This window comes from Ictalurus punctatus, chromosome 7 (assembly GCF_001660625.3).
Source record: "Ictalurus punctatus breed USDA103 chromosome 7, Coco_2.0, whole genome shotgun sequence".
Classification (NCBI taxonomy): Eukaryota; Metazoa; Chordata; class Actinopteri; order Siluriformes; family Ictaluridae; genus Ictalurus; species Ictalurus punctatus.
Window position 1 is genome coordinate 23,207,282 of NC_030422.2, and position 25,708 is coordinate 23,232,989.

The window sequence follows — 25,708 nt, forward strand, 5'->3', positions numbered from 1 at the left end:
GCGTAAAAGATACAGACACAAAGGTGGCAGCATCGACCATACAAAACAAATCAGCCATTTAATTCAGGACGCGTCCCAATCTTCATAATAGGGCGCCCAATTCTGGTAATATAGTACACTCTTTAGTACGGTAGTATGCAGTTTTGGACGGAAGAACAGCTGAAACCCAAATGCCTCCTTTTTTTCCTTCTATATAAGTGCACTACTTAGGGTTTAAGATGATGGCGTCTATGCTGTATGTAGTGCACTACATTCCTGACAGTAGGCGGTTTGGACGCGGCCAGGCTGCTGTCATCAGGGAGGAAGTTTTTGTGCGCTACAAGTTAGTCAGTTGGAGGATTTACCTGCAGAGGAAATACATTACTTTGCCTGCTTTTGTGAAAGAACCAGTCGATGTGAAAATGAGACAGTTGCATGAACACTCTTCAGTTCATTAGAGGAACTGGCAACAGGGAAGAGGATTAGTGGCGGTTCTCTCTCTCTCACACTCACTCACTCACTCACACACACTATCACAAATCCGTATCACAAGAGAAGTTGTGTCTCAATGGAAGCTGAAACATTAGTGATCCTGTGACGCCTCTAAACCCTGCAGAAGGTATGTACAGAAAAGCTTCTGTTAGAAACTCCAACTTAACTCTTTAAAAAAAAAAAAAAAAAAAAAAAAATTCAGTGCCGTTTGAAATGTAACTTCATCCTCATGCCATTCAACTGTGTAATAATCTTCCCTGTACTACAGTACAGCTGACCTCTGTTTCAGTTTGGAGCTCTTCTTCAGTCCATACAGCTGTTATTTAAAGGGTGGGAAATAAATCCACCCTGAATGACTCGCATATTCATTTGTTGTTGTTGTTGTTGTTGTTGTTGTTGTTGTAATTAACACATGATCTTCTGAGTTGTCTGGTTTAGTTTAAACTGATTTCATTGGCAAGTTGGTCTCTTCGGATTCCTACAGTGGGAGCGCCAGCTGTGTGAGAGTGATGCAGCAGTGCTTTAATCCTTTAGTCCGTCCCGCTCCTCATCTGTACACCCTGTGCTCAAACAGATCAGCTTCCAAAGCTTCAACTTTCATACCAGTACCACCGTCAATATCATCATGCTCGTCATTTCATACTGTAGGTCACTAACTAGCTGAGCCACGTTGCTGGTGTATAGCTGTGACCTAGTGAACCAGTATCGGGATGTATTTATCGATAGAGACTTCAAAGCACTTCTGTAAGTCGCTCTGGATAAGGGCATCTGCCAAATACCATACATGTAAATGTCAATGTAAATGTACGTCTCTGGAAAATGGTGAAGTTAGAAAAGAAGCTCTTGTTCTTTTGTTTTTTAAGAGCTAACAGTGAAACCTGACTGTTACACTGTCATGCACACCATTGTTACTCCACTGAATAAAGTCTCCCTGTTGTATCAGAGCAGCAGAGCACAACTGCAAACTCGCAGGAAGAATGAAAATACAGCGTTAACCAAATTCACACCATGCTCACTAAACACGTCACACATATTTCAATATAAAGACATTTCGTGTGTTTCAGGGTGGAGTTTTCCTTTAATGAACAATATTTTTTTCATTAAGTCGGCTCGTGGTGCGTGAATCATTTGGGTTAAGAGTGTCTGTGGGGTTGGAAAAAGTGTGTTTTGGCCGGAGTGTGTTTGTAATAAGGTGAAAGAAAACCATTATTTTCTCAATGTTTCACAACCTTAGTATATAATCTAAACTCCTGCCTCAGATATGTCGCTAATTTTGTACATGCATATGAATGTATATAACATGTTTCCTGCTTCTTGTGCCTGTTAGCTTCATGTTCTGTTTCCTAGGTTCATAGTTTGTAGATTGAGCACATCACATTTTTGATGGTCATTTATAAGTGGGAATCAACAAACATTCCCACACTCGGGACATCCAGAAGCAGGAGTCAGGCTCCTCTAGTTTACACCGTGTATCTGTGATTACTTCTTATAATCCTGTTTGCTTGTTTGTGCCTTGTAAGGAGAGAAGATGGAGAACAATGGCTTTTGTAACGACAAATACGGCAATGAAAGCAGTGATGATGACCTGGTTGACGTCAGTGCCAGTGCTCAGGATCTCCTGGAAGATCTGCCTTACGATGAGCAGTACTATGGTCAAGGTATGCCTGCAGCACCGGATCTGTGTTGTACTTCATCTAGAACCTTTATTGAAGGTTCTTGTGGTCTTTGCTATAGTCTGAATATAAATGGAGAAAAATATTCTTTGCTTAATCTCTGGTGACCGCTATTGGAGCACTGTCAGGAACAGTGCATGATAATTTACTGGAAAACTGGAAATTGGGAAGATTTGAGTTGAACAGAAAGCAGACTTTCTTTTTCTTTGCTACATTCCTCTGCTTTTATGCTGCACATACACCCAAAATATCTTGTATTTCACATTGCAAAAATTCTCGAGCACACCAGATAAAATCTCGGCTGGGTACGGAAAGCACGAGGCGACAAAAAGGGCATGGATCGAATAAAATCGGATAAAATAAATAAATGGCATTTACTCACTTTGCTGTAGGATGTACTAGTTTGCATTTTACCCTGCACATAGTGTCATGATTTTAACAGTTCGGATATCCTGCTTGAATATCAAACAAATATAATTTTCAGGGAATTCTCCTATTTCAACTAGTCATTTTTTTAAAACCCTGTTCTACAGAATTATTGTAAATACTAGTTCCCAACCTAAAAGATGCAAGTTTTAAATTGCAAGTTTGAGATGATTGTGTGTATGACCTGTTACTAGCCTTTATTCTGTAGTGGACAGAAGTGTGGTTTTCATATTTCATATTTTTAATTTTTTTTTCTAAAGTTAGTAATCACTGATTAGTCCTTAAACACTGTCCTACATCTCTAACTGTTGCATTATGTACATTTACTATTTTTGGTAAATTGGCACAATAGACCAGTCTAGTTAATTAGCACCTAATAATGGTGCATGTTTAAAAACCGAACAAAACCCGTTTGTAATTACAATTAGTCGCATGAAGAGTATCTACACATGGAAACGTCAAAACGATGAGATTTGGACTCGGAGATTGTTATTCTCTCAGGTTGGTGTTATTTTGTCACCATATCCTATTAAGACTGTAAACTTATCAGGCTTTTAATGATTGTGCTTGTATCTCATGGTTATCTAATTGCACTGTTCCATAACACAAGGCATATATCCAGTGCAGAGAGCATGTTCTCTCTCCAAGTTCCTGCTTCTTAGATACTGGTGACATTTCGATGACGTCAAACACATTTCATTAGATGACAAGGCAAATTCACTCATTAAAGATTGAAACGTTAGTTTCCCCGTCTGCATGAGGATGGGCACGGTTTTTCTTCCTCATTTCTCTTCCTTCTGTCACTGACACTCAGTTCCTGCTCCTCATTAAGTCAGTACAGTATTCAAATGAGAACCTGTACACCAGTGTGTGTGTGTGTGTGTGTGTGTGTGTGTGTGTGTGTGTGTGTGTGTGCACCTTAAGAGACATTAAGTCTGAATGTCCCGGTTGAGCTCAGAGCAATGTGACCTCGTCCTTGCCCAGGCAGGGGAAATTATCTCAGCTACATTTTTTCTTTCAATGACTAGATAAAGAAGGAGAAAGTAAATGAGAGGATTGTGAAAAGATATATTTTTTTATTTTTTATTATTATTATTTTTTTTTTATGATTTGTGGTTCTGCTATTTCATTGTAATATAAAGGTGATGAGTTTGTAACATGTCTGTACATCCTGCGGTGAGATTAGATCACAGTGTTGTCCTATTGTCCTCTCCTCTTCTTCTGCTTTTGTAGACCTCAGATCTACAAAAGCAGAAGAAGAGGAGAGGACAATATGAGTGTGTGGTGTAGGGGTGATAGGCTATCCTACCAGTGATAATTGTTAGGAAGGTTGTTGATGTGTACGTTGTCTGCGTGATATTTATTCATTGTGCTGCTGCCACATGATTGCTGGATTGGAGAATTACTTGAATGAGCAGGTGCTCAGGTGTTTTCAAGTAGGCAGAGAGTGTATATGGTACAAAAACATTACTTTAATAGTTAATGAAAACAGGACTCTATTTTGATTGTGCAACTGAGAAGCATGCAAAGAAATGAATTTGTTTCTGTAAAAGAGATTCATCTGTTTGGTAAAATTTCCAAATTATGTGGCCTCTGCTCTCAGGCCAGCAGCCAGCAGCTTTTATTATTAACAAATGCACATCATAAAATGATATTTTGTGATGTCGCTTTGATTGCAGTCAAAGGCTCAAATGAAAACCAGTGATTGGGTGCTATTTCATGCGCCTTTTGTTTGTTGTTATAGGGGATCAGGGTTTATGAATGCATCAAACGCTGCGGGCACAATACTGCTTCATAATGGTTGAGATATAGCACTAAAAACTGAGGCCAAAACACTGAGGATATAATTATCTGATGCTGTTTCATCAGTAATACTGGTTTTGCAGAATAAAATAACTTTATTGTACACATCAATGTGCCTATCACAGTTCCTCGGTGAGGTGAAGGACAAAAATCTCTCATTTGCTCCACCATAATCTCACAGCGTGCTGGTGTATTTGATTGTGTCCACTAGTCCTAGAACTAGCATAGAAACTATTAGCTCTAGTCGCTTCATGTGTGTATATTATGTACTCACACAGCAACAAATGTAAGTAGACATCCTGGATGACTCATATTTTCCCCTTGCTGCAACACCACCTATTCCCCCTCCCCATCCTCCCTGCTCTCTTTCTTTTGAAACCCCCCGCCCCCCCAAAAAAAACAACTTCTATTAGTCACTACTGGACAACATGAGTACACTAGCTAAAACAATTGGGTAATGATGCCTTTTCCAGGACAAGGATTAATCAGCTATCATCTCTCATTCACCAGCTTCGCTTATAAGCTCCACTATAGTAGAATGTCTCTTTCACTCTCTCAGCCCTGGTTTGTTTATTCTCACCCTGTTGATCTTACTCTGTCTCTCCTGATTGGCTACAATCCTGACTCTCCTGACAGTCACCGTGCAGCCAGACTTTTTTCATGCCTAAGTTTGGGGTTTGATGATGTTTGTCATACAGTATATGAGCTGCTATATAGGTACAAATTTCCCACCAGTTTTAACCAGACACCCCTGACACTGACTTTGAATTACTAGAGCAGGATTGTCAGGGTGTCAGCTTTGCTCTACTAACTCATTAATCAATTTTGAAAACAAAATAGTATATGCGCTGTATCTTTAATGCAATTTGACTTTCATATATTGCCTAATTTAGATGTAACTCTCATAACTTGATAAGGAGAAAGACAATACTGAGGAGGTTAAAGACACTGCACCCACTGCAGAGATCAGGAACTTGAGTTTTCATTCGTTCCAGGAAAAACAGTTAGTCAGAACTTTCTGCTATGTTGCAACCAGAACAAAGAACAGATCATGCAGGGAGTCACATAAATATTTTTCTCTCCCATAATTCCTGTTCCCTGTGGATTGATCTGGTTATCATCACAGGTCAAAGTCAAAGTCAAAGGTCACTATGATTTCTGATGTAGTAGTCTCATAAGGAAAGCTATTAACCACTCCGAGCTGTTTCCCATGCTCCCCGGGTTGTGTGTGTGTGTGTTTGGGTATTTCCAGGAAAGAGGAATTAGAATTGCACAAGAGCATAGCCCTGGAGGACAAATGACTGAGAGTCAGCACATTCATAGTGAATGCGCATTTCCAAGCTCTTTCTTTAATAATTCTTTCCTTCTCCTCAGATCTCATATTACTGATGAGATCACACACTCAGACAAGATCATATTGTAACTGAACTGTGTGATGTTTGCTGACACACTTGTCAACACAACTCAACTGTCTGCTACAGTATATGTTTTGTGGACAGCCGGTTATTCTTTGGCCACCTCTGACCTGTATAGATGTCTTTGCTTGTGTTTTAACTGCACACTTCTTAAGTGTAATTCAAAATAAAGGCTCGGTTAAAATCTGCGTTGTTCTCATAGTACTGTGTCATTCTTAAGGGTAAAAAATAAGAACTGTGTTCTTACAATGTGTAAACAAAATGTCCAAATTTTAATAATTCACAGGATCTTCACTTTAGAGTTTAGCTGAGATTTTGTTAGCAAAAGGCCAGTGAAGCTATATCATAATAAATGGTTAGTACTGAGTTTTTTTACATTTATTTTTATTTTTAAGTTAAAGATTTATAAAGCTAGTGGTATGTAGTAATGAGAAGGAGGGAAATTGAAACAATTGTCCAATGTTGAATCAATTATAATCTGATCTTTGTTTATAGTGAATGGTCTCTTGTGGTTAATGATAATGAGTCTTTATTAATCACATATACATTACAGCACATTTACAGAAATTATTTTCTTCACATACCCCAGCATGTCAGGAAGCTGGGTTCAGAGCGCAGGGTCAGCCATGATACAGCACCCCTGCAGCAGAGAGGGATAAGAGCCTTGCTCAACAGTGGAAGCTTGGTAGCTTGAACCCCAGAACTGGGGGTTGAACCCCTGACCTTCCGATCAGTAACCCAGAGCCTTAACCGCCAAGCCACCATTGGTTGTGTAGTGACTGCTACTGTACTTACTACTGTACTTACTTGTGGATGTGGTTTGTAAGTATTCTGATATGTTATAATAGTAGCCATAATATACACAGGTAATCTCATTACAGTGGCTTCTTTCAAGGGGTGGGGTATATTAGGCAGCAGGTGTACTGTCAGTTCTTGAATTTGATTTGATGGAAGCAGGAAAAATGGGCAAGCGTAAGGATCTGAGTGACTTTAACTAGGCCCAGATAGTGATTTGCTGGACGACTGGGTCAGAATATCTCTAAAGCGGCAGGTTTTGTGGAGTGTTCCCGGTATGCTGTGGTTAGTACCTACCAAAAGTGGTGCAAGACAACCGGCAACAGGGTCATGGGCGCCTAAGGCTCACTGATGCGTATGGGGAGTGAAGGCTAGCCCGTCTGGTCGGATCCCACAGAAGAGCTACTGCAGCACAGATTGCTGAAACAGTTCATGCTGGCTATGAGAGAAAGGAGTCAGAACACGCATATGGGGATCTGCTGCTAATGTCTTCGTGCCACAGCACACCTTCAGAATTCTTGTGGACTCCATGCCTTGACAGGTCAGAGCTGTGTTGGCGGCACACGGGGGACCTACACAATATTAGGCAAGTCCTTTTCATTTTATGGCTGATCGGTGTATACAGTTTACTCATCAGTGTGTTAAAATGCTTCAAAATGGATTTTAATGTTGTAGTAAAATGTACAAGCTCACAGTTACAAGACTCTCTTTGATATTTCAGAGGTGTTGAAAAGGAACTTATCGCAGGAACTGAAATTTTTAGAATAGATATTCTGGAAGACATCAGATGACTGGTGACATAGGACTGGTCTGAATTTTTACTGGATTATACTGCAGACCATAAAATTGAGAACTCTTGTCTCTGAAGTTGTGGCTCTGATATGGCATGCTTATCTAAGAATAGTCACCTGGTAGGGTTGCAAGATTCTCAGTGAAATCAGATTCATGAGTTTTGGGCTCAGAACTGAAATCACAATTCTCACTTAGATTTCTTTAACCAATTTTGTAAGCCAGTATGTATATCTATTATATTTGTGCATTACTGTAGCAGAATGTGGCATCTACGTTCTCCTAACAAATGTTTGAGAATGATGGCTTATGAACTTACTACTAATTAGTATAAAACTGGAATCATGTTCAGTGTGTCCTCCCAAGTTTAAATAGAAACCAGCAATGTGACAATGACATTCATGGGTGTGGAAATTGTCCTTGAGTCATGCAGCCACAGTTCACCCCGTTCATTCATTTCATACATTTACTCATTAGTTGTTTAGTAATTGGCAATTTAATGTTCAGTACATAATATTAAACATTTGTTCAAATGCATTCCTTCTCAGTACAGCCAGGCATTTGGGATTTTTGGAAGAAAAAAAAAAAGGTCACAACTTGTTTCTCCCCTTTTTGTTGTGTAGACCTGCTGTGATTTAGGTTCCGTCTACATTAATCCGGATCGCTTTTTTCGTTTTTATAATGCTGTCTGTCTACATTAATCCGGATCGCTTTTTTCCGTTTTTATAATGCTGTCTATCTACACTGGCATTTTTAAATGTTTTCCAAAAATTGCTCATCCACACTGCAACGTCTGACAATGCTTACACCCCTATACTGTGCACGCGTAAAAACATAAGCATTGGCCTGCATCATGTCCATCAGGCATTTATTTAAAAATGCAACTGAACGTTGTACAAAGTCCGATTAATCTTTAACAAAGCTATCAATCTGGAGAGCAGGCACAACAGCTCCAGTGCAACATCGTCCACCATCTTGTTTGTTTTGAGTTAAATGGGTCATGTGACTAAAAATACGTCATTGTTTGTGAACATACTCGTTTTCGCTGGACAGAAATGCTGGTTCAGTGTGGACGGAAGACCGAAACGTAGAGGGGGAAAAAGATGCGTTTTCAAATTTATCCGGCTTAATGTGTAGCCTTTAGTTGTGTTCATGTCGTCGCGTTATACAACATCTACGGTCAATGGTTATAGTGAAGGAAGTGCAATAGTGCTGCTCTGTTTTAGGCAGTGGTTGCCTGAATGCAAATGCTGTCCTTGAATCAAATTATATTGAGAAATGTATCAAGATTGCAATCTGAATGATTGTCTTGTGCAGCCCGACTGCTCGCTAGTGTTTACGCATGTCTAACGTTATAAACTCGCTGACACCTGAGGATAATCAGTGAAGTGTATGTTGAGTGTTGAGGTTAATATATCATTATAATGATGCCAGAATTAAAGTAGAATCCAATATGAATAATCACCTAGTCATTTCAAGGAAGCTATTTTTAAAATATATGGTATTAGGCTTCACCTTCCTCAGAGGGCATATGTGCAGAGCTGGAACTTCTAGAAGTACAGTAGTGTCTAATTACAGTGTGATGAGTCATTGTGTCAGGCCCTACTCATGAGTTAAATATGACGTTAAAACAAAAGTCTGATAATGTTTGACACTGATGTGTATTTAGTGCTTCAGTTCACACAGCAAGCACTGGGGCTTAAGCTCTTTGCTGTTAAATAGTATACGATATACTGTCAACACCTTCAGTTCCCATTTTGTAGATATTTCCGGAACAGATTTTCGCTCGATATTAGCTATATATTCGTTTCATATATTAAACATTAACATACATTACGGTATTGTTTTGTATAAAAAGTCATGTTTTTACTAATTAAACTCTTTGAGGTGGAATTAATTTGTCTGTGCAGGTTAGCCCAAGTATGAAAATTGTTATTGCTGCATTCTTTTAAGTAACAGGTATAATATTCTGATAAAATATTATCGGAAAATCCGATGTAGTACTGAACACAGGCTATTATTATTATTATTATTATTATTATTATTATTATTATTATTATTATTATTATTATTATTGCATCATAAAATAGAAGAGCCAGTCAGGAACCAATATGCAAAGTTTTATACAAATTAATTTAATTTTTTTAGGGTGTGTTTACAGTTTGCATAATCTTATAAATATGACCTTCTTAATAAAGTTAAACATATAGGCATGTAGGCTTCTCTGTCTGTGCTATGTTGTTATGAAACTGCCATATCAATCAGTTTATTAGAGAAACAATAACAAATGATATTTTATACATTTTCATTTATACAAATTTGTCTGTATGAAATGCTCTAAAAAAAAATAGCAGACTGAATGAATCTGTATTGAAGAGTTATATAAATACGTGAGGTGCAGTTGATTATCATGATGAATATTTTAAGCCAATGTTCTTTAACACATTACTTTCACACCCTTAATGTCACTCATCCTATGAATTACAGAGCCTGCTCTACTTGTTTGTTACATCTTAAAGCCTTTCGATAATAAGCTTGTGTGTACCTTCGTTTTACATGTGCAAGGTCATATGTCCCTTATTTGATTTAGGGTATTAACATGGTGACGAATAAGATTGTAACCTTGGCACCCCGGTCAGTTTTCAAGCCGTGGCTTTAGATAACAGCATGTTCAAGCTGATCTTCATTACTAATGTTAATGTTGGCATCTTTTTTTGTTCAGTTATAAAGAAAGTTCACATGATTTTCATCTCTTGACTTCTTGTCGCTTTGTCATTTCTTGCAGTGTCATTGTTAGCCATCTCACTATGGGTTTAATGAATGCTGGAATTCCTCTTTTCATACACTGCGCCTGTTGGCACAACATTGCTTTGGACTGTCTCATACTGTCGATAACATATACTCAGCAAAAAAAAAGAAACGTCCCTTTTTTCAGGAGACTGTATTTTAATGATAATTTTGTCAGATCCAAATAAGCTTTACAGATCTTTATTGGAAAGGGTTTAAACAATGTTTTTCATGCTTGTTCAATGAACCATAAACAATTACTGCTCATCCACCTGTGGAACAGTCCTTAAGACACGAATAGTTTACTGGCGGTAGGCAATTATGGTCACAGTTACAATAAGTTAGGACACTAAACACCAGAAGAAAGATGTCTAGGGTTCCTGCTCACCTGCGTGTACATGCCATAGACCTGCTGCAGGGAGGCATGAGGACTGCAGATGTGGCCAGAGCAATAAACTGCAATGTCTGTAATGTAAGACGCCTAAGACAGTGCTACAGGGAGACAGGAAGGACAGCTGATCGTCCTTGCAGTGGAAAATTACATATAATCATGTGTCCCCCCCATAAGTGATGGGGAACTTGTAAATGCCTTGGTGGAAGAGTGGAGTAACATCTCACAGCAAGAACTGACAAATCTGGTGCAGTCCATGAGGATGAGATGCTCTGTAGTACTTAAAGCTGCTGGAGACCACACCAGATACTCACTGTTCCTTTTATATTGACCCCCTCCCCCCTTTGTACAAGGACTCGTTATACCATTTCTGTTCGTCAAATGTCTGTGAAACTTGTTCAGTTGATGTCTCAGTTGATTTCACAGTATAGGTATATAGTGTCTCAGAACTGTGCATTTTATAGTACCCAACCCCCGGCCCTATTTATTTATCTATCTATTTATTTATTTATTTATTTTTAATTTACTTATTTCGTGTTGTATTTTTTTAATTTAATTTAATTTTATTTTATCTTGTTTAATTTTTTGAACATGTTGGCACGGAACAAAAAGGAGTGGCTCTTAATTTCATTGTACATGTGTATAGTGACAATAAAAGGCATTCATTCATTCATTCATTGTTGAATCTTTTTTATGTTCATACAAATATTTACACATGTTGAAATTTGCTGTGGTCACATTTTCATTAATATGGCATTTTCTATTAATCAAAATGCGCCGCTGCTTTTTTTTTGGTCCCATTCAGGCTACAGTACAGGAGGCCGAGGACAGAATGGCACTGCTAAGCTGCTGGATCTTTTAGACGACGGGTTGCACGGGTTGGGAACGTACGATGATTTCAACACCATCGACTGGGTGAGGGAGAAATCCAAGGACCGAGACCGTCACAGAGAGGTAAGACTGCAGGACACAGCCTGCACCAGAGGTACACGGTATTTAAGTGGTCATTAACAGACACTCTGTGTCTCTCTCAGATCAGCAAGAAGAAGAGGCAGTCTGTACTGGATCTTCTCTTGAGTGTGAGTGATGCTTTCTCAGGCTGGCTCCTCATGCTCCTCATCGGCCTCATGTCTGGTTAGTGACGCCTTACCCCACACGCACGCACACACACGTTCATTTAACAGACGTTTTTATCCAAAGTGAGTTGCAAATGAGGAACTACAAGCAAAGCGATATATCAAGCGGAGAACAATACAAGTAGTGCTACCGTGCAAGGTTTTTAATTATGTTCTAGAGAAGCAAAGTGCGCAGAGTAGAGCTGTAAGAAACAGTGTGGGTTTTTTTTTATTATTATTATTATTATTTTTTTAAATAAATAATGCGGTGGTTGGCAGGTTAGGGGTTAGTTAAGTGTTCATGGAAGAGGTGGGTCTTTAGTTATTTTTCGAAAATAGTGACAGATTCTGCAGTTCGGATGGAAGTTGGAAGTTCATTCCATCACTGAGGGACGGTTAGTTTGAAGGTTCTGGAAAGGGACCTTGAACCACGCAGAGTAGGCTCAAGGTAGGCACACACACACACACACACACACACACACACACACACACACACACACACACACACACACACACTTCTTCCTGCTTACTTTTTCCCACTTCTTTTTACCTATATTACATCACCACTTTCTAGTGGTTAGTTGGTTGTTCAATATAGAAAATGTCTTTTTAGGATGTTAAATTGAAATTGCTTGTATACTGAAACCCCGCCTTGTGCCCGATGTTCCCTGGGATAGGCTCCAGGTTTCCCCGTGACCCTGAAGGAAGGATAAGCAGTATAGAAGATGGATGGATGTATACTAAAATCCTCTGTTTCATTATTTTACTCCACACAGTTGCTTCAGTCCACTCAGTCCTACAGAAGTACTGAAAATATTCAGATGTCAATCAAATACAACAAAAGAGTAGAAAATAATCGAAGTGCTGTTGATTGGTAGAGACATTGGTTGGAGATAAGAGCAAGTGTACTATACACAGAAAAACAGATCTAATGGACATTTCTCAGCCAGCAGAGAGTTTCAAATACCGTTTGACAATACTTTACAAAACAGCCAGTAGTAGAGATGTAACCAACTCCATTTTCTTCATTTTTAGTATGTTTATGAATATCAGCGCTTGGTGGTATTGACCAATAACTGATTATCATCCAGTGCCGACATCCTCTTTGTGGCTCGCCACTTTCTAACTTGAGGCCAGTATCGGCAATGAGAACAATACTCCGTATCAGATTAATGAATTTCTACTGATTACATCATTTTCACAATATGACTACTCATGATGGCAGTCACTATAAATACACACCTATAGTGAGTCTGTCAGGCAAAAATTAAACGCCATGTTCAGCTGCCATGCAGAAAAACAAAGTGGGTATAACATCCACATTACCACAAGAAGACCAGGACTGGTTAAAATTGACATTTTAGTAAGATTTTAGTAATGTATGCTGTTTTGCTCTGATGCTAGATTGGTTTGTAGTGCAGTTTCTTTTGTTGTTTTTAAAAAAATGTTTTTATTGCATATCTGCTCTTTGGTTTATGTCATTGCAGTTTACCATGAAATAGATAATTACTGAAATAGAAAATGTCCCTCCAGGATTTTGTGATTGTCAAGGAGACTTTGCAATATGAATAAATTACAGCAGATTTTCAGCAGATTTGGGCCAAGATGTGTCATGTAACATCATTATAACGCATATTTGGTCAAAGCCCTCTTGATTCACATGTGTTGAAAACATGAGTACAGCTAAAAGACCTCATTTTCTAAATACAGTGCAAAACAATTTCGTGCAGTTGCCCTTTCGCCAATTCAAGTAGTTTTCTGCAATTTTTTAAAAGCCGCAGCAAAATCAAGCATTTTTGGCCGCAACAAAAAAAAAAGACTGCAAAATCCTGTACAGACTGATTAAGTTTGGGGTAGAGGCACTAGTTGTTTGATTTAGTGTCGATTTAAGTTACTATAGGGGCCATTATTAGTAGCGATGAGTCATTCACAAGCGATTCACAGTCATTCACTTTTTTGGTCGATGAAGCCAGTATCGAATGAATTTTCTTAACGAAGCTCAGACACAATAACATTTGCGCAGGGATTCTCACACATTCACTTACCTTGCAGATTTGTCAGTTATTTAAATGAACTTTATGAAATGCAACGCATAGTAAGGTTATTCTGTTATTTGAAATATAGAGGAAGATTTTAGGAAATAACTGCAACCAGAGTTATACAAAGAAAAACTACCTCTGGTCAAAATATCCCAAATGTTGTCCACTTCAAGAGGTGAGAAAAAAATGGCCAATCAACCATTTGAGAGATGAAAGAGTCTGCTCTTATTGGTGAACTGAGCCAAATGATCCGACTCACTGAAAAGAGCTGGAATTTCCATAACTGGTTATAAGAATGTATATAGTGATGTATTATGTTACCATCTGATATTTTGAAAATTTTAAATTGTAGCTATGTGGCCAACTCCTATTTGATTATTGTGATACTTCTCTGATTGGGTATTAATGCTTCCTTTGCTCTCTCTCTCTCTCTCTCTCTCTCTCTCTCTCTCTCTCTCTCTCTCTCTCTCTCTCTGTGTAGGAGCATTAGCTGGAGGCATAGACATCGCAACTCACTGGCTAACAGACCTGAAAGAGGGTATATGTATGAACGGCTTCTGGTTCAACCACGAGCACTGCTGTTGGGACTCCAAAGAGACCACCTTCCAGGAGAGAGAAAAATGTCCAAACTGGAAGAGCTGGGCCGAGCTCACGGTGGGAGTCAATGAGGTGGGTGCTGATTAACTAGTACACACACAAATACAGGCAGACCGACAAGCTACATTATTACACACAGGTGCACACACACGGTTAATAAAATAAATGAATAAAAAGCTTGCCTAAAATCTAGTTTAAAAGCACACATACAGGTTTTTCACTGAGAAGTGAGTCTGGTTTCCGATGTGTGGTGGTCGTCACTCCCTCTAGTGGCGTAGAGTTCAAAACCACAACAGGAAATGACTGCAACTGAATATGTGAAAGTACATTTTACTTGCTTGTCTGAAATGTCTGCCCCAGAGCTTACAGTACAGAACGGATACAAGCTAAAGCACTCATTGATTTCAATTCGATTCTGATTTATTATGCGTTTGTTCTGATTTTACAGTAAAGCATCCAATCACTGGATATATCATCATTTATATATTAACAAAAAAAAGTCATACAATAAGAAGTGATCCCCACCCCCTTTATATATTTATTTTTAGATAAGTGTGCTTTATCCAACATTACATTAGCCTAAATATTTTGCTTGTGCATACACGCACTAAAAAGTAAGAGATTGCACTGTTCCATGTGTGTGCACTAGGGGGCGAGTGCCTATGTGGTGAACTATCTGATGTATGTGAGCTGGGCTCTGCTCTTCTCCTACCTGGCTGTGGTCATCGTCAGAGCCTTCGCCCCATACGCCTGTGGCTCAGGAATCCCTGAGGTAACACGCTTGTATGTTTGACCATCTCACCCACTGATACACTTGTGCATACACACGCTTGTCATTATTATTAGTGACTGATTAGCCATATTTAAATGCAGTCAGTATGGTAAAAATGCTCTGTGGGTCTGTGTGTTCCACCCAATGTGCAGAGCAGCTGTGACTTGTTTTAGCAGCATGAAAAGAAAACTCGTGTGTGTTTAAAAAAAAAAATGTTTAAAAATCCTTTGCCACTTTTATTTCAGAAATCTAGCAAAGTGTTTGCAGATGTTAAACTCTCATTATTTGCGTACTATAAACACACACAGACAGGAAAAAAACCAAAACATTTTGTGTATCAAAAGCCCCGAATGTCATCTCCCGTCATGAGATTTTAAAAAAATTTAAAAAATAAATAAAAGATTGTTTAAAACCATAAGATTTAAGGAATTTCTCCTCCTTCTTCACTGAGATCTCAAAATGATCCATTTCCTCAAAAGGCCTTTTCAGCACTTGGTTCCTGCCAAGAGCAAGAAACTGTCACATAAATGATGATCCAGGGAAAGCGAAAACTTTAGTTCCTCCCTTTCACACATCATCCTGAGTGGATTAATGGATTAGAGGTTGTTGACTTTCATGCGTTTCCCAAGACACTTATTCATTAGTCTCTCCTGTGTTAAGTCACTCTCTGATAAGTAACGTTGAGAGAAATGGCTTGGTGTTAAACCTTTCTTGCTCTCTTTCAGATAAAGACTATCCTAAGTGGGTTTATAATCCGGGGCTACTTAGGAAAGTGGACTCTAGTGATAAAAACGATCACTCTGGTGCTGGCCGTGTCTTCAGGGCTCAGTCTGGGGAAAGAGGGCCCACTGGTGCATGTGGCCTGCTGCTGTGGAAACATCCTCTGCCATCTTTTCACCAAGTACCGCAAGAACGAGGCCAAGAGGAGGGAGGTAGGAGACACGGGGCGACCGCGGGAGGGAGTGGAAAATGGAGAGGAGTGATTGAAAGATATGGAAGAAAGGGTGGGAGATTGATGTAAAGCACAACAAGATAAGAAGAAAGAGGATTGGGAGAGATTTGGGAACGGATGAGGAGGAAGACAGGACCCTTTGTGTCTTAAGCCAAGAAACAGTAATATAATATAAAGAGATTTACTCCAGACACGGCAGTAAGAGAACACGGCAAAAGTTAATCGAGCTGGACAGATTACTGAGCAGGCAGATAGCTACGCTCTACTGCTTAAATTAGCTCCATTTACACTAGAATGTGAAATTAAAATAATAACTGTGTTTCATGGATGTGCCTTAATTAAACAGGATGTTGGGTGTATGGGTTAATTAGCCTGTAGTTGGGATAATAAATTGGGGTAATTATTTTTATGCATTCTTTTTGTATGTGTTTGAGTGCTAATATATTTGTATGTTTGTGTGTGTGTGTGTGTGTGTGTGTGTGTGTGTGTGTGTGTGTGTGTGTGTTTTGAAATGTTTCTGCTGGATTGTCTCAGGTCTTGTCAGCAGCCTCCGCTGTGGGCGTGTCTGTAGCATTTGGAGCTCCTATAGGAGGCGTGCTCTTCAGTCTGGAAGAGGTCTGAATTAAAGCCGTGAATATTTCCAGTATTAATGTATCGTTAAAATGCTGTTTCATGTCATGCATACAGAATCTGTGTACCGCTCTGTGTACATCAATAATATGTAGAGTCAACTCCATAATTATTGGTACCCTTTATATGCTATTTTGAGCTTAAATAGAGTGGAAAGTAAAAGTATGTGAATCCCATTGGAATTGATTTTGGTTGGAATTGGAGTTGGTTTTCTGTATGAATTGGTCATACGCTGTGATCTCATCTTCATCAAAGTCAGAAGTGTAGACAAATTCAATGTGCATAAACTAACAACACACAAACATAATTATAATCTTATAGTTTATATAGTTCTAATCGTTCATGTCTTTATTGAAGACATCCTATTAAACCTTCACAGTGCTGTGGAAAAAGTTGGTCAATACTCCTTTTGGCAGCAGTAACCTCAACCAAGTGTTTGGACCACTCTTCCTTACAGAAATGCTTCAGCTCAGCCATATTCTTAGGATATCTGCTATAAACAGCTTTTTTAAAGTCATTTCTTGGTATCTCTATGGGGTTAAGGTCTGGGCTCTGAATGGGCCACTATATATAAAAAAAGGCATATTTTCTTATTTTGAAGCCATTCTGTAGTGGATTTACATCAGTGTTTTGGATCATAGTCCTGCTGCTTCACCCAACTTCTACTGAGCTTTAACTGGCACTCAGCCACCCTGATATTATCCTATAAGATATCTTCATAAACTTGGGAATAAATTTTTTCCACAATAATGGTAAGTGGTCCCGAAGCAGCAAAGCAGCCCTAAATCATGATGCTCCCTCCACAGTACTTAACCATTGGATGATGTTTTCACACTGGTATGCGTTGTCCTTTTTTTTTTTTTTTTTTTTTTTTTTTTTTTTTTTTTTTTTTTTTAAACCAAATACGTAATGATGCGTGTTCTTCCCAAGCAACTTAATCTTAGTTTCATCAGTCCACAAAACATTTTCACAAGTAGTGTTGTGGAGTGTCAAGGTGGCCTTTGGCAAGCTTCAGGCATGCAGAAATGTTTTTTTTTTTTTCGTTTTTTTTGGGTTTTTTTGGAAAGCAGTGGCTTTATTCATGGTGTCCTGACATGGACATCATGCCTGTGTATTGTTTTTCATATAGACTCATGAACAGAGATGTTAACCAGTTGCAGTGATTTCTTCAAGTCTTCAGCTGTCAATCTAGGGTTTTTTTATTATTTTTTTTTATTTACCTCATTGAGAATTCTGCGGTGTGCCCTTTGAATCATCCTGGCTGGACGGCCACTTCTAGGGAGAGTAGCCAGAATACGAAATCATCTCCATTTATAGATGGTATGTCTAACAGTGGACAGATGGATATTCAAGCTCTTTAACTTTAACTTTGTTCCAGCTTTATGCAACTTGATCATAGTCTTCAGAGATCTGATTTTTGCGAGGCATGGTTCACATCAGCAGATGCTTCTTGTGTGTAGAAAACTCGAAAAGTTTGAGTGCTTTTTATAAGTCAAAGTAGCTCTAACCCACACCTCCAATCTCGTCTCATTAATTGGACACTAGCTTTGCCAACTTCCGACTCTAATGAGCTTTTGTTGACGTCATTATCCTAGGCTTTCACATACTTTTTCCATGCTATACTGTGAATATTTGAATGACATGTAATATGTGCAATGCAGAACAATGCAGTCATTTGTGTGTTATTAGTTAAAACAAATTGTGTTTGTTGATTATTGTAACTTAGATGAAGATCAAACCAGATTTTAAGACAAATTTATACATAAATGCAGGTAATTCACATATTGGGTTCACATACTTTTTCTTGCCACTGTATATGGGTAATTTGAATATTAACCCCCTCCCCCCCCCCACACACACATACAATTTTTGTGTTTCTGCAGCAATTTTTCGCTGATTTCTTTCCACGTTTGGGATCATTATCTTATTGCAAGGTTCATCTACAGCCATCTTTTAACCTTCTGGCAGAAGCAACCAGTTTTGGACTGATATTACCTGGTACTTGGTAGAATTCATAATCTCATCAGTCTTCACAAAATCTGCTAGACCACCAGCTACAAAACAGCCCCACCGTCTCAAGGAGCCACCATCATATTCAATTGTAGTTATCTGGTTCTTTTCGATGTATGCATTTGCCTTTTGCTAATGATAATGAAGTACAGGTGCTACATTATGTGGGTTGCCTTTGAGATGAACTTGTGCAACATATAGGTGTTTATAGAGTTTGGTTATTTTATACATTTATAATTTCAGCTAATTTTCTTGAAGAGTGTGAATAATTCTGGAGATGACTACAGCATCCCATGAGTGTGTATCATTAGTGTCCACTGAGTGTCATACATCATTGTTATATTCTGAGAACTATTTCCTGCTATAATGTCATATTGAGTCTTTTCTGTATTTCTGTCCCCTGGGCCAGGTCAGCTACTACTTCCCCTTAAAGACAATGTGGCGTTCATTCTTCGCCGCTCTGGTGGCCGCCTTCACCCTACGCTCAATCAATCCCTTTGGCAACAGCCAACTCGTCCTCTTCTACGTGGAGTTCCACAACCCATGGCACTTTCTGGAGCTCTTCCCTTTTGTTTTGCTTGGTATTTTCGGCGGCCTTTGGGGGGCATTTTTCATCCGTGCCAACATGGCCTGGTGTAGATGGAGAAAGAACACGCGTCTGGGTCAATACCCTGTGTTGGAAGTGGTGCTGGTGGCACTGGCTACAGCGCTGTTGGCCTTTCCAAATGACTACACACGCATGAGTGGCAGTCAACTCATCTCCGAGCTGTTCAATGACTGCAGTCTGCTTGACTCCTCCCAGCTGTGTGACTACACCACCCAAGTGCAGGGTGGAGCAATGAATGGTAACTTAAGTCACGGTGCTAACTTCAGCAACGGCCTGTCTGAGCGGGCAGCTGGGCCTGGAGTGTACACGGCCATCTGGCAGCTGGCGCTAGCAATTCTCTTTAAGACGCTGACCACTGTGGTTACGTTTGGCATGAAGGTATTACTGCAGCGAGCACTATTTTTCAGACTGTTTTTTACGGCCGCATTTGTTATACTGGCCCCTTTTCTATCCATCATAACCTTTGCAGACACCATAGGCCAGGTTAGAAGGTAGGGTAGATGTTATTTCTACATCGTTTGGGGCAAATATCTTTGTATTTATTGAAGGCGGAAAATCTTTTGCCATTTTTGCCAGATTTCAGGCTTAGTGACATCCAATGGGTTTTTGTCCCCCAGACCCACAGACATACATGATCAAGTTAATATTACTGTACATATGATAAAAATTTTACATATGGTAAAATTTTTGGGGTCAATAATACTTTTACAACTACAACAATAAATTATTCATCAAAAAAGAGTCATTTAAATCTAGTACAAAACAGTTTTAATGTCCGAAAAACTAACGACGATGCTTACCTTATCTTTTGAAAAGTGATGTACAACCCCAATTCCCCAATCACCCCTGTCCCAACTTTTTTTGGAACATTTTGCATGCATCAATTTCAAAATAAACATTTACCTTAAAAAAATCATCAAAAACCTTGTCTTTATATGTTTCTGTTTAAATACAAGTCAAAGTACATTTACAAACCATTTCGCTTTTTTATTAGCATTTTCCCTATTGTCCCAACTTTTTCGGAACTGGATTTGCAATTCATCACAATATTGACATTATATCATCTTATCGCCCAGCCCTAATCTCGGCTCCATCCATCTTCTGTTTCCTTTGCCCTTCTCTGTCATAGGTGCCTTCTGGTCTATTTATTCCCAGCATGGCGGTAGGGGCAATAGCAGGCAGACTGCTGGGCATCGGCATGGAGCAGCTGGCATTCTACCACCACGACTGGTCCATCTTTAGCGGCTGTTGCATTACGCCAGGCCTTTACGCCATGCTCGGGGCTGCAGCATGTCTGGGTATGTCTAACACACATCATTAAAGAAGATCACAAAATCACCCCATTTCATCTGCTTTCCACTAACCGGAATGTGCCTGCTCATACATTTAATCACAAGTGTTTGTTTCATCCTTACTGTTGCTCGTTGCTGCCCAATAAGTCCACAGCACAAGTTTCACAGCTCATAAACCTTCAAACTGGCAGGCACATTTAAATCGTAAGCCGTGCTGGAGACGTTACATGGAGGTCACTGGAGTATGAAAGCCCATCTGATGAGGAAAATGCCTGTATGGCTGTTTGGATTTATAAAATGGTCTGTTGTAGTTATGGTGTAGCTGCAGCTCTTTGATGCGCAGCCCGAACGACATTTTCAGTGCTGGTCTTCCGTGACAGTGCAGGAACATTACACACTTCAGCATGGGACTTCACATTCAGTCTGGAACGCTTGTTAATTCTACAGGGACAAAATGTTTGCATGCTAAATTGTTTCACATGGGCTCACAGTGGTTTTTGCACTCATTCATTATTTTCATTTCTTTTAGTTTTTAGTCTTTTTCTCTGTTGCTTTCCAGCCCTGATTGATATACAACATTTTGCCTCTGATCTTGTTTTTATGGAGCCAAAAATTCTGATAATATAAAAATATATGGACAGAAATTATTCAGATACCAACAGCTTTAGTTAAGTATAGTTTTAGCGCCATGGTTAATTCAGTAATTCAAATCGAATTAATAACCTAATTCAAGTGGACTCTATGAAATGGATCAGTTTTTTTGGTGAACCCGTGCACACTGTAGCATCAGATTCTGGCTTAATGGCTGACAGGAGTTGAACCCGATGTTGTCTCCTGCTGTTGTAGCCCATCCACCTCAAAGGTTTGATGTGTTGTGCATTATGAGATGCTTTTCTGCTCAACACAGTTGTAAAGAATGTTTATTTGAGTTACCAAAGTACAGTTTCTGAAATACTCATTTGGCACCAACAACCATACCAAAGTTAATGTCAGTCACTGAGATCACATTTTTCCACATTCTGTTTGATGTGAACATTAAATTGATTTTATGCATTGCTGCTCCTTGGCTAATCACATTCCCTTCCACTTCCCATCGTCTCTCTCCAATTCCCTTTACAGGTGGTGTAACTCGGATGACGGTGTCTCTGGTGGTCATCATGTTTGAGCTGACCGGAGGACTAGAGTATATCGTGCCCCTCATGGCAGCTACTATGACCAGTAAGTGGGTGGCGGATGCGCTAGGCCGAGAGGGCATCTACGAGGCGCACATCCGGCTGAACGGCTACCCTTTCCTCGAGCCCAAGGAGGAGTTTGAGCACAAGACCCTGGCCATGGATGTAATGCGTCCACGGCAGTCTGATCCTCCACTTTCTGTCCTCACGCAAAGCGGCATGAGCGTGGACCAGGTGGAGGCCATAATAGCTGATACGTCATACAGCGGTTTCCCCATAGTCGTGTCCCAGGAGAGTCCAAGGCTGGTGGGCTTTGTGCTGCGGCGGGACCTGGTAATATCAATAGGTGAGAAAGGCTGAGAGAGAAGTGTGTGTGTGTGTGTGTGTGTGTGTGTGTGTGTGTGTGTGTGTGTGTGTGTGTGTGTGTGTGTGTACAATTGACAAGCATATTTTTGTTGTTGTTGTTTTATCTGAAGTATAATTAATTTTCTTTTGTGCTTTGTAGAAATATTATTATTATTATTATTATTATTATTATTATTACTCTGCAGTTTTAAAATATTTGTGTATTTTATATTTTTTAGTAGCTTTATCATCAGGACTGTGTAAGGTTTTCCTTAGACTTATCTGGTTCCTCATTCCTGTCTCATTTCTGCCTCCTCTTTACCAGATAACGCACGGCGCTGCCAGGAGGGCATCGTGGGAGCATCGCAGGTCCTCTTCACCGAACAGACTTCGAATCCTGTTGGCCCTCCTCCACTCAGTCTGCGCAGCATCATAGACCTCAGTCCACTAGCCATCACTGACCACACACCCATTGACATCACAGTGGACATCTTCCGCAAGCTCGGATTACGCCAGTGCCTTGTCACACAGAACGGGTGTGTGTGTGTGTGTGTGTGTGTGTGTGTGTGTGTGTGTGTGTGTGTGTGTGTGTGTGTGTGTGTGTGTGTTAGTCCTATAGTGCAATATTCCTTCAAATATACAGTACTGTGCAGAAATTTTAGGCGGCCTATCTATTTATATAGTACTAACTTTGTTATAGCTTTTTTTTATTTTATGACTTTATGACTACATTATCGAGTCGCTACAAAAACATTTTAGATACAAACATTAGCTTTCCAGAAAAAAATTAAATGTTACAGAAAAATGTTTGTATGTCATTAAAGAAAGCAGCAGATTAAGTTGTAAGAGACATTTTAGACAAAAAACACAATGAAGGCTGATGGGTTTTGCTGCAAATATAAGAAGCAAAGTGCAACAGTCAAAATCTCCAGAAGAACCGTGTCTGATTCTGCAGGATGCTCAATAAAACTTACATCTCAGTTCCTTATAAAACTACACTAATTGTACTAGAGACTACTTTTTAAAATGTATTTATTTATTTGTCACACCAAATATAGACTTTGTTTCATTTATTATTTTTTACTGCTCTATACGGTATTTTTTTTAAATGTACAAACATTTAATTTCATTATTTTGAAGTCATCTTTGCTCTACAGCATTTCTTCGCCTAAAACGTTTGCACACTACTGTACAAGTCAAATCGAGAGACCGAGACTGAGACAGAGAGAGATAGAGAGAGAGAGACCATCAATAAGAGGTCATTTCTTGTTAAACTGTTGAGGCATTTCTTTCGTGGGTCGGTAGTGTATGATAGTCGTCTGATTTATCCTTGTTATGGAATTTGTATCATTAACAAATTGTAAAATAGTTTTAGCTGAATAGAAAATGAAAGCTGGCAAGTGAAATGGTGTTTTGTGTGCTTCTGTGTATTTTGCACTTCTAACTCTATTATATTGCAAACAGTATTCGTCTAGTATTTCACCATCCAGATGGGATTGTTTTCCCCACACTGTACTTTAGCTGGTTATCGTACTATCCTTGGCCTTGGTCATATGTGTATCCTGTAGAGAAAACCGTACATTCAGCCTGTGGTCTGGCCCCAAGAAGCATGCTGTGAGATTACAGTGGAGTGACTAAATAGTATGCAGTATGCTGTTTGGAACACAGCCTTGAATTGTCTCTGACTGTGTATTGAATTTGCACTCATAGTCGTGAGATTAATTCATGCCATGGACAAGAGTGCAGCACAGCCCATGTTAATAAAATATTCTTCTGGATGTAGTTAGCAATAGCAGGGATAACAGAATTCCCAAATAGTGCATCCAGTGGCACTGGTCTTTTAAATGTTATATATAAACAAAAATAAGACACTGAACAAATAGACAAACCAACAGTGGTGCAACCAAAGAGGCAACTAGAACCTGAATAGAAATCTTGTGATTTAATGTACTGAAGTTAATAATAATAATAAAAAAGATCTCTAATATTAGATAATTAGGTAACGTTAAGCAAACTCCTCAACATTGCAGATATTTTGTTCGATTGAGGAACTAAAAATTGTGATCCTGATTCAAATATAATGAATTATGCAATCCTAGTTAATACTGAAGTTAAGCTGCCTCTGTGGTTTAGCTGGTATACAATCTGTGCTATAGGCGGTCACATACAGTTGCAATCAAAATGATTCACCCCCCACTGCAAATCAGGTTTATTGTCAAAATTTACAGATTTTCAGCTGTTTGCAATGAACAAATCAAACAAATGCAATTGAAATAGTTCAACACAACAAATGCTTCAATGGTTTCCCCAAATTCAACTGAAAATGCAACTTATAATGACTTCTCCAGTTTCAAAATTATTCAACCCCTTCATGGCAAGCATCTTTAGTACTTAGTAGCGCACGCTTTTGCTCTTATGACCTGCTGCAAACGAGATGCATAGCTTCTGGCAGCGTTCCTGAGGAATCTTATCCCATTCCTCATGAGCAATGGCCTCCAGTTCAGTGATATTCTTCGGTTTGCATTCTGCAAAAGCCTTCTTCAAATCCCACCAAAGATTTTCTATGGGGTTCAAGTCAGGTGACTGTGATGGCCCTGTAGAATCTTCTTGGACTTTTTCTGCAAACAAGCCTTGGTGGAATTTGAGGTATGTTTGGGATCATTGTCCTGTTTGAAGGTCCAATGATGCCCAAGCTTCAGCTTCCTCACAGACACCATGAGGTTTTCTCCTAGGATTTATTGATCGTGCCGAAAAGTTCCAGTTTTGTTTAATCACTCCACAGAACAGAATCCCAAAACTTCTGAGGGTTATTTATGTGATTTTGAGCCGAGTTCTCTTGTGTTTTGGGTCAAACCTTCTGCGTTTAGTACGTGCCTTACTGCGCTCACTGAAACCTCAGTGTCTGTTACCACCAAGTCTTGCTGCTGGTCTTTTGCAGTCACTCGAGGGTTTTTCACAACCTGCCTTCTCAGAACTCTGCTTGCAACCGTTGATAGCTTAGTTTTTCGCCCCGTCCAGGTATTTAATGTATTTTCTGCCCCGTCCAGGTATTTCATACACTTTCTTCCCCTAGCCAGTTCAGGTATTTCATGTGTTCCAGCTCAAGCACACCTGGTGTAACTAAACAAGTCCTTGATTAGCTGCGTCAGGTGTGCTTGAGACAGCACCTGCTTTGCATATTTGTGCTGTTGTGAGGGATTCTATTCAGGGGATTTAATTTAATCATTTTGAAAATGGAGAAATCATCATAAGTTGCATTTTCAGTTGGATTTGGGGAAATCACTTGAAGCATTCGCTTTTGTTTGATTTGTTCATTGCAAATAGCTGAAAGTCTGTAAAATTTGACAATAAACCTGATTTGCAATGGGGTAGAATGATTCTGATTGCAACTGTAATTGTTGTGTGTGTGCGTGTGTGTGTGCACGCATGCACACACAAAAGGGAAAGATGAGCAGTCTGTTTATCTTTTTCTCCCTCCCTGGAGCCAAACTTCTTGCCAGCAAATGGAAATGACATCTGTGAGTGATTGAGGGTTGACTGACTGCTTAATACACACAGACACACGCACATACGTGTGGATTGCATATTCATTTATGTAGTCATGTGTACAAACATATTATATCATGG

At 39.4% G+C, this 25,708-nt stretch overlaps 1 protein-coding gene across 1 annotated transcript in view; it reads left to right on the top strand.

The window, feature by feature from the left end:
* The first annotated feature begins 250 nt into the window (after positions 1-250).
* clcn5b (chloride channel, voltage-sensitive 5b) overlaps positions 251-25,708 on the top strand; it is a 28,642-nt gene continuing 3,184 nt past the window's right edge. Inside the window, exons 1-12 of the mRNA XM_017472268.3 lie at positions 251-598; positions 1,992-2,129; positions 11,356-11,504; positions 11,585-11,684; positions 14,186-14,373; positions 14,951-15,073; positions 15,799-16,005; positions 16,560-16,640; positions 19,075-19,650; positions 20,402-20,570; positions 21,684-22,082; positions 22,407-22,617. Of these exons, the coding sequence (XP_017327757.1) occupies positions 2,000-2,129; positions 11,356-11,504; positions 11,585-11,684; positions 14,186-14,373; positions 14,951-15,073; positions 15,799-16,005; positions 16,560-16,640; positions 19,075-19,650; positions 20,402-20,570; positions 21,684-22,082; positions 22,407-22,617 (2,333 nt within the window). The 5' untranslated portion in view covers positions 251-598; positions 1,992-1,999. The remainder of the gene's footprint in view (positions 599-1,991; positions 2,130-11,355; positions 11,505-11,584; positions 11,685-14,185; positions 14,374-14,950; positions 15,074-15,798; positions 16,006-16,559; positions 16,641-19,074; positions 19,651-20,401; positions 20,571-21,683; positions 22,083-22,406; positions 22,618-25,708) is intronic.